General features: G+C 38.3%; 1 protein-coding gene across 1 annotated transcript in view; it reads right to left on the bottom strand.

The window, feature by feature from the left end:
- Positions 1 to 2,131, bottom strand: part of MMP3 (matrix metallopeptidase 3) — a 9,294-nt gene extending 7,163 nt beyond the window's left edge. Inside the window, exons 1-4 of the mRNA XM_017850098.1 lie at positions 1,884 to 2,131; positions 1,117 to 1,361; positions 876 to 1,024; positions 613 to 738 (exon numbers count right to left, since the gene is read on the bottom strand). Of these exons, the coding sequence (XP_017705587.1) occupies positions 613 to 738; positions 876 to 1,024; positions 1,117 to 1,361; positions 1,884 to 1,988 (625 nt within the window). The 5' untranslated portion in view covers positions 1,989 to 2,131. The remainder of the gene's footprint in view (positions 1 to 612; positions 739 to 875; positions 1,025 to 1,116; positions 1,362 to 1,883) is intronic.
- Between the last annotated feature and the right edge of the window lie 7,579 nt (positions 2,132 to 9,710).

The raw sequence follows: 9,710 nt of genomic DNA, 5'->3' as shown, positions 1-9,710 counted from the left end.
GTTTTTTTTTTTTTTTTTTTTTTTTTTTTTGAGACGGAGTCTCGCTCTGTCGCCCGGGCTGGAGTGCAGTGGCCGGATCTCAGCTCACTGCAAGCTCCGCCTCCCGGGTTTATGCCATTCTCCTGCCTCAGCCTCCCGAGTAGCTGGGACTACAGGCGCCCGCCACCTCGCCCGGCTAGTTTTTTGTATTTTTAGTAGAGACGGGGTTTCACCGTGTTAGCCAGGATGGTCTCGATCTCCTGACCTCGTGATCCGCCCGTCTCCGCCTCCCAAAGTGCTGGGATTACAGGCTTGAGCCACCGCGCCCCGCCGAATGTTTGCATTTTGATAGGATAAACTTTTCTTAATAATGGTTACCCCTAGATCACAAAGATCCACAGTCATTAAAGAAATACTTAATGATATTTCCTATATTATGCTTACCAATGTAGGAAAACTGTTAAAGCATCTGAAAATGTTTTCAATAATAATTAAAACAAAAATATATTCTGCTGATCTCTGATCCACTGGAAAATCCAGAACATCTGATTTCTTGAGCTTTCTTGGTTGTTAAGAGGTTTCTACATATAAAAAAATTAATGCCAAAATCATTTTGAGAGATGTGTAACTAACCTGTTGTATCTTTTGTCCATTGTTCATCATCATCAAAGTGGGCATCTCCATTAATCCCTGGCCCAGGGGCATAGGCATGAGCCAAAACATTTCCAGGTCCATCAAAAGGGTAAAAGTCTCCGTGTTCTAGTAGGAAAAAAAAAATATTGGAAAGATAGGTAATGAGGATCCCTTTTGGGCCTTTTCCAGTATAACAACAACAGATAGATGAATGGATACATTTTGTTTTGTTTTGTTTTGTTTTGATTTTTTTTTTTTTATACCTCTGACTGCGAAAGAGATCATTATATCAGCCTCTCCTTCATACAGCCTGGAGAATGTGAGTGGAGTCACCTCTTCCCAGACTTTCACAGCTTTCTCAATGGCAGAATCAATAGCATCTTTTGGCAGATCTGGTGTATAATTCACAATCCTGTAGGAGAAAAATTGAAGAGCATATTATTTTCTCCTATGACATAGTTTATAAAATTCTAATCTTATGTGAAAACCTTTCTGAACCATTACCTGTATGTAAGGTGGGTTTTCCTCCACTTCGGGATGCCAGGAAACGTTGTGAAGTGACCAACGTCAGGAACTCCACACCTGGGCTTGCGCATCACCTCCAGAGTGTCAGAGTCCAGCTTCCCTGTCACCTCCAACCCAAGGAACTTCTGCATTTCTCGGATTTTTTTAACAACAGGACCACTGTCCTTTCTTCTAACAAACTGTTTCACATCTTTTTCAAGGTCGTAGTAGTTTTCTAGATATTGCTAACAGAATAAGTATAGTTTTGAGGTCATTCTTACAATTTTTACTATAACTATTTATAGTAAGTTTTGCAGTTGTTCACTTTTCTTAATCTATTTGGAGTATTTCTCTAGTTTGCTGAAATAATACCAAATTTTATAATATGATACTAGCAACATAAATATTTAGCTAAAATTACGTTGCATTAAAAAAAAACCTGAAGATGTTCCAAAGTAAGATACGGTTCATCCACTCTCCAGTTGTTATTCATGTGCCTTAAGCCCCAGTGCTGCTACTGCTATGGTGGTGTGTGATCTTAAGAAAACACCTAACCTTTCTGGCCTTTGTTTCTTCCTACATAAGAGGAGAAGCCCAAATGGTGTGATAATGAGACCTTTTCCACTTCCAACACTCTATAACTCTCTATTCTTGACCTGTTCCTACACAGTAAGCTCAAGCATTCTATGTAGTTTTTAAGACACACAGAATGGTTTGAGCTTACTGTGGAAGTTCCTCACCTGGCCAGGTCAGTTAGTGTTAATTACCTGAACAAAGTTCATGCTGGTGTCCTCATCCCTTGTAGCTCCATTCAACGGATAGGATGAGCAAACTGCCACACACAGCAACAGTAGGATTGGAAGACTCTTCATTTTCACTGGCTTTACTTCGCTCTGTGTTGTCTCTATGCCTTGCTTTCTTGCCTGCCTCCGTGCAGGTCCACCCTCGGGAGCCCAGCTTTTAAAGAGTGACAGTGTTTGTTTGGATCACCCGCAGCTTGACTCATCCTTGCTTTCATCCAAATGGCAGCAGGACCATTTCCAAAAATTTCAAATTCCAAGTGGGATGATACAACCTACTTTACTAATTTCTCTTAACCTTCCCAATTTTGCAAGGCAACGTAATGATTAATCTCCAGGAAGTGCTTCCTGTCTTGGTAGAGGAGAAAACTGAAGCATTTTTTTTTTTCCTCTGGAAAATTGACTGGAGTTCTCTAGACAATTTATGTCTGTGTTTTTGAGAGAAGAAGTAGGCTGACTTGGTAAAAGTCAGAATTGTCCAGAACTTCTAAAAGGAGTTTTAAGAAAGACATTATAAAAGCAAAGAAAAGATGTAAGTGGAAAGTGTACATATATAGCTATAGTCTATACTATATACAGTTATACTCAAAACATAGAAGATAGTATCTGGAAGAAATTTAGAAGGGGCGATTTATTTTTTTGAAACTGATTTGTAACGGCTGTTATTGATTGTAACTGGATTTGCTGGTTCTTGAGGAGGAAAACCTCATGGGCAGAATAGAACAAAGAGGGTCTGTGAAAAAGAAGGAAGCATATTCCCTTTGGGTGGTTTTAATTCTGTACCCAATTTATTAAAGGGTGATGGGCCCATGTAGCTGCTCCATAAATAGTTGTAGAATTGAGATGAGTTACATTGCTCACTGGACTGAAATTCTCTCTGTCCTTGTCTTCTACATGTGTCTTATTCTCTTTCAATCTTTTCCCCTCCTCCCTAAATTCAAATTAGCAAATGCTTTGAAGTTGAAGAACAGAATCCATTCTAAATTCTCTCCTCATGCTCTTCTGTTTTCTTCCTTTCTTTCTTTTCTGTTTCTTTGTCAAGTAAAGTGTTTCTCACATTATTGGTGTATAATAAACGCTTGAACGCAAGACTCTAAACATATTCAGAGGAAGACATTTTGTAAAACTTTCGTAGTCATTTTGCCACCTGCCACCATCCATCTCCCCGACACGTCCCTGATCACCACATTTTGTTTGTTCTTTCTTTCTTTGCTGACTTGCTTATTAGTTTGCTAAAGAGAAGAGCATCTTGGGAGTAAGAACTCAGTAGAATGATGGATACAAATGTGCATTTATTAGACCTTTAATAAGTGCCCATTTTTCTTCCTCTCATTTACATCTCTTTTGCATTTTCTTCTTTGCTTTATTTTTTGTGTGTTTCTTAATAAACATTGGAGAGATTTTACCCAACAAATTTAAAGGGATTTCTCTTTGGTATTAAGATCCCTATGACTGAAGATGCCCACACAGGTGATAGCCTACTTGGGAGGGGCTATACATCATACTTAAGCCTGCATTTTTAGACTAGATTCTGTCTAAAGATTTTTCAAATTTTATTTGAAAAATGGGGAAAGAGGTCTCACTATGTTGCCCAGGCTGGTTTTGAACTCTGGGCTCAAGTGATTCTCCTGCCTCAACCTCTCGAAGTGCTAGGTTTACAGACATGGGTCACTGCACCTGGCCTAAAGACATTTTAAAAGTAATATCCTATGGTTCTCTATTCTTTTGAGGGGGGGAAAAACAACAACAACAACAAAAAACATGTCTTGTCCTGATTGTAATAAAGGGAAAGTATTTGGCCACACTGAAATGAGGACAAGGAGAACAGAGTGGTGGTAGTGATGTGAATTTCAGGAAGAAACAGTGGAGGCCAACAGATAAAATACTGAGAGGTTAAAAGCATAGGGGCTGTGGCAGCTCTAATTCCTTCTAGATTAAGGTGCATCCTTTGTAAATTTTCTCTGGAGTTATAACTTATGTAAAACATATTTAAAGTTTAGAAGAAAGCCTGATAGATAATGTGTTTGCTTTTCCAACTGTTAAGATGTGATTGGCAAAATGCGCTGTGCTGTTACTAAACTAAATACAAAAGTTTGCCATATTTTAAAACAGCTTCAGTGACTTCCCTGGAAGATGTTTCCCAAGTCCCAGGAAGAGTCATTAATTATTGTTCAATGGTACCTTGTACCTGCCTCTGCTACTGTATTTTCCACACTGCACTGTAGTGAAATGGTTTATCTGTCTCTCTCATCCTAATGTAAGCTACTTGAGGGACCATGCCTCATTTGATTCTGTATTCCTAATACTTAGCATGGTATCTGATATGTAGTAGGTAACCAAAAATTACTTAGAGAACTAAATAATATATTAGTTGTGACTGAAAGGCTCACAGCAAATGTCAAACAGGTAAATTAAAAGTCAAAAAAATCCACAAATCATGCAGACGTTTCTAGATTTGCAGATTCTACATGTCATATATACTAAATATTCTAAAAACTAAATTTTTAAAAAGTTGTATTTCCACAAGAAAGATCAAGTTATCATCTAAAGTGTCTCTAATATATAATTGAAGTCCTCATTCATATGTCTGCAGAACACTCAAACTAATCTTGTAGAACCAGGAGTTTTCTAACCTTGCATGAGACAGTCAAATTGCATTTTGTAGAGTACGTTTTAAAAACCAATGGAGTAATGAGAAAGAATAGGTAAAATTAAAGAACAACTGAGTGTAAGAAGGAAGGGAGGGAGAAGGAGGGAGAAGAGAAGGGGGGAGGAAGAAGAGGGGAGGGGAGGAGGAGAGCAAACACTCCAGGTGTAGAGGGAGGAACTGAATATCAGGAGAAAAAAAGTGGGCATTTCCAGCAAGAGATGAAAATGACTGTTCCACAGAACAATCGTTTGTTATATGATTAAATAAATACAAGGGTCAGATAATGGCTAATCTTACAAATCTGACCTTCCAGGGATCAGAGGCTTAGAATTAAATTTACATTCAATCTAATCCTTGGATTTAAAAAGTGGCAGTGAAGCCAGGTAACATTCTATCTCATAACTTTTCACATTTGTCTTCCTATTTGTCATACTTCTCCATGACTAATCAGACATGATTGTGCAGGATCCTTGCTACTTCTAGCTGATAACTGACATAATCATTATTTTAGCTATACATTCATTTATCAAGTGTCTGAGTCTCAAGGGCTCCAGAATACCCAAACTTAGAGTGTAGATTTGAAGATAAAAATTTAGAAAATTTTAGTAAAAAAAAAAAAAACTGACTTAAATTAGCTATTTAAAAGCAGAAAAGAAAGAAGAAAGGAAGGAAGGGAAGGAGCAAGAGGAAGGAAGGAAGGAAGGAAGGAAGGAAAGTAAAAATTTGTACAGGAATTAAGCAGAACGTGCTTGCTTACTTTAGGTGTGTCCTTTAGAAAAAACTCATAGATAAAGTAGCAGATAAAGTGAGCCTGGAATGATCTGGAAATGGAGGAAAAATTGCTTCTTGGCCTTTTGGCTAAGAACAAGTGTGGAAATGGAGGAAAATTCAGTAACAGAGTATACAAGTATGCAGAGTCAAGAAAGAGTCTATATGGAAAATGCCAAAGAGTTACTTTTTATTGAAATAAAAGGTATGTGAAGGGTAATAATGAAAAATAAAAAACAAAGTTGTGAAAAGATAGGTTGGAGTCCAGTCATAGAAGACCATTAGTCTGTAGCTAAGGTGCTTAGAGTTTATTCCATTGTTGGTGGAAAGTCACGTGATATGGTCTGGCTGTGTCCCCAACCAAATCTCATCTTGAATTTTAACTCCAACAATTCCCACATATTGTGGGAAGAACCTGGTGGGGGATGATTGAATTATGGGGGTGGGTCTTCCCCGTGCTGTTCTCATGATAGTGAATGAGTCTCATGAGATCTGATGGTTTAAAATAAGGTAGTTTCCCTGCACAAGTGCTTTTTTTGCCTACTGCCTTCCATGTAAGACATGACTTGCTCTTCTTTACCTTCTGCCATGATTGCGAGGCTTTCCCAGCTACGTGGAACTGTAAGTCCATATTAAACCTCTTTTTCTTCCCAGTCTCTAGGATGTCTTTATCAGCAGTGTGAAAACAAACCAATACACTAGTTTCTACAAAACATTTCAAATACATTTTACATACTTAAATAAAATGTTAAATGTTTATTATAGAAAATTTAGAATATATAAAAAGTACAAAGAAGAAAATAAATCATTTGTAGTCTTGACCCAAAGAGAAAACACTACTAACACTATTAACTATGTACTTCCTCTAATTTTTTTTTTACGCCTGTGTATTCTTTTTCACATCATGCTGATCATGGGAGTTTATAACATTTCCTCTACATTTTCCACAATTTTGAATTTCACTAGCTGGACAGAAGTACTAATAAAACAACTTACTCCTTCTGAATTATAGGGCCATGTTGCTCGGACTGGTCTCGGATTCCTGGGCTTGAGTGATTTGCCCACCTTGGCCCCCAAAGTGCTAGGATTACAACATGAGCCACCAAGCCTAGCAATAAAATATTTCGATACTGGTATGCAATGTGTGCCATCACATTGGGGTAAACGGGGGTATTCATCACCTCAAGCATCGATCATTTCTTTGTGTTACAAATATTCTAATTTATTGTTTTAGTTATTTTAAAATGTACAATAATTACTGTTGACTGTAGTCACCCTGTTGTGCTAGATAAATACTAGATAATACTCATTCTAACTATGTTTTTGTATTCATTATCCATACCCACTCCCACCACCCCCATCTCCATGGTGGTTGTACTAATTTACATCCTCACCAAGAGAGTACGAGCCTTCCTTTTTCTCCACATCCTTGGGAGAATTTTTTTTTGCCTTTTTTTTTTTTTTTTTTTTTTTTTTTGGAAAAAAAGTCATTTTACTGGGGTAACATGATATCTCATTGTAGTTTTGATTTGCATTTCTCTAATAATCAATGATGTTGAGCACCTTTTCGTATCACATAGCTTTTCATAGTTGAAATCAGACTATGTATTCTGATTTTTAGGCCTATTTGTAATAGAAACTTTCAAACATTCTAGTTGGAAGGGGAATTAGAATAGAAAAGGGATTAGGCAACATAAAGCCATCTAAAAAAAAAAAGAAAAGAAAAGGAATTAGGCACAGGTAATTTCTGCACGTGATGTCTCAGTCTTTTTTCATTTATAAAAGCATAATGACTCAGATCACTCCACATGAGTGGTAAAAATGTTGAAATCTATCACTTAAATTCTTTGGGAATGACAATGGCTTTTATGTGGCCCCAGACAACTCTGGTTTTATGGAGGGAAAGAGCATTTTGTAATATTCTTGGCACAAATATTCCAGTTATGTAAAACAGAGTAACATAAAGTTTTCAGTGGTTCTCCAACACGTAGTATATTTCATCTGGTTGTAGGGTAAAATAATGATGCTTGATAAACAATTTTTCTCATATGAGGATTAGAGTGGATACAGGAGAACAGGTATGAAAAACATGGATAAAGCTTAACTCCAGGCTGTCAAATCCACCTGAAAAGATATTTTTCAATCAGAAAACTGACTTTTGCAAACAAGCTCAGTAAAGGTAGCTCCATTAAGCTTTTCATAGCCTGACCTATGCATTCTGGAATTGTTCATTTTTAGCGATTTGGCAATTGTATGTCTTTATGTAAATTTTTTCCAGAGGTGGTTCAGGAGTGAAATTTACTGATTCCAGCATGTCTGAGCATGTCTTTTGTTAAAATATCCTATGGGAAATACCTCAGGTGAATATGAAAGTCAGTTCACAATCATTTTTCCTCTCTTCCAAAATCAACACCTGTTCAGTAGAGATACAGCTTCAATGTTTTCTATTATAGTTGATAAAAATATATATTTCCTGGCCCCTAAGAACAAATATCTTTCTAGATCTTTCAGATGACAAGAGATTCTTCAGGTTTCACGAGGCAAACATAGACAGGTTTCTGAATATTTTTTCTAATATAACTCCGCTGTTTTTATAAAAACTGGAAAATCATTCTTTAAAAAAGCTTTTATTTTATGTGCTCTAGTGCAAATTTGGGAAAGGCTGCTTCAGTGGCTACTAAGGAATTGTCCTTTTAGACTGAAAATGTTCTGTGTATTACTCTTGATAAGTGACATCAGAACTGTGCTTCTGTGAGATTTATCTGGTAGCAGTGACTGAGATGGATTAGAATGTGAAGCAAGTGAAGTTGACTAGTTCAGGGGCTGTTATAATCATCCAAGTGAGGCACAAAGGCAACACGAAGGACTGCAGATATAAGTAAAAAGAATTAAGAGGCCGGGCGCGGTGGCTCAAGCCTGTAATCCCAGCACTTTGGGAGGCCGAGACGGGAGGATCACGAGGTCAGGAGATCGAGACCATCCTGGCTAACACGGTGAAACCCCGTCTCTACTAAAAAAATATAAAAAAACTAGCCGGGCGAGGTGGCGGGCGCCTGTAGTCCCAGCTACTCCGGAGGCTGAGGCAGGAGAATGGCGAAAACCCGAGAGGCGGAGCTTGCAGTGAGCTGAGATCCGGCCACTGCACTCCAGCCTGGGCGACAGAGCGAGACTCCGTCTCAAAAAAAAAAAAAAAAAAAGAATTAAGAAAGGAAAGTGATGTTACAGACAGAAAGTACAGGCAAGATGAGAAAGGCATGGCATGGCATTGAGGCTTGTGAATTGGGAAGAACTGGAATGAGCTAGTCTATAGTTAAGGTTGGGGTCCTTTCTTTGTGACTTGGCAAATCTTTGTCTGGTGTGGAAATAAACAAAGACCAAGTAAATAGGAAAAAGCAAAGGCTGTTTATTCAGAGCTTGCCATAGCAAGGGTGTCAGCCACTGTTGCTTGTGTTTTGGCAGAGACTCTGAGGCAGGTGGAGAAGAGGGAAAGCTTTATAGTGGAAAAAAAGGGGGATAAACTGGAGGCTTTGGAATGGGGATGCTATAGGCAGGCTAACTAGCTGTAGGCATCCTGTGTGATTGGTTAGGAGTGCATATCTTTCTCTAAGTTGGAAGCAGGGACAAAAATTAGGGATGCTGTCAGTTATTAACCAACTCTTGCTCATTTGGGGCCAATTGTGATAGAAGCTATGCTTAGCTTCCTGGATTGTCACTAGAGGTAACAATCTGGCAGTCTGCAAATCTGACTTGCAGCAGGCTGGCCTATTTATTGTAGACAATAAATTGAGCTATTTATTGTAGACAAGAGGATTGGTTTCCTGAGCAGTTTGCCGCAGTTTGTGGGTCAAAGTTATATATATATATAAAATCTGGCCATTGTCCATTTGTACATTCAGTCTCTCACTGGAAAACTGTCTTTTAACTCCGTGGCTTAAGTGTCTCTGTAATGGATGAGTCCTGGATATTTCCTTAGCTCAATGACCTCTTCTTTTGCTACTCACATGATTTTTGCTTGAACTCCGGAATTCATAAGTGCTTCATTCCAGAGGTTAGGTTTCTTCATATAGTTATAACCAGTAATGCTCATTGCTCTGACAGATCTGTGGTAATGGTCCTAGGCACTGCTTCACCTCAGCTCTGACACAGCTCATCATCTTCTGAGTCATGACTTCATGAATGCTGACACATCCTTTGAATGGATCACATTATGTAAGAATGACAGAATGAAAGTTTGTGTTGTAGTAACAGCTAAAATTAAGGTTGATGTACACCAAGGCAGAGCTAGCTCATACAACTCCACAGAGCTGCTGTCGGTGAGCCAGCTTATTCCACATTTAATCCATGCTGCGGAAAGAAGAGAATCAGGGTTCTAAACT

The sequence above is a fragment of the Rhinopithecus bieti genome, unplaced genomic scaffold (assembly GCF_001698545.2).
Source record: "Rhinopithecus bieti isolate Rb0 unplaced genomic scaffold, ASM169854v2 scaffold_33302, whole genome shotgun sequence".
NCBI classification, from domain to species: Eukaryota; Metazoa; Chordata; class Mammalia; order Primates; family Cercopithecidae; genus Rhinopithecus; species Rhinopithecus bieti.
The sequence above is the reverse complement of the archived record's forward strand: the minus strand, read 5'-3'. Positions and strand labels throughout refer to the sequence as shown.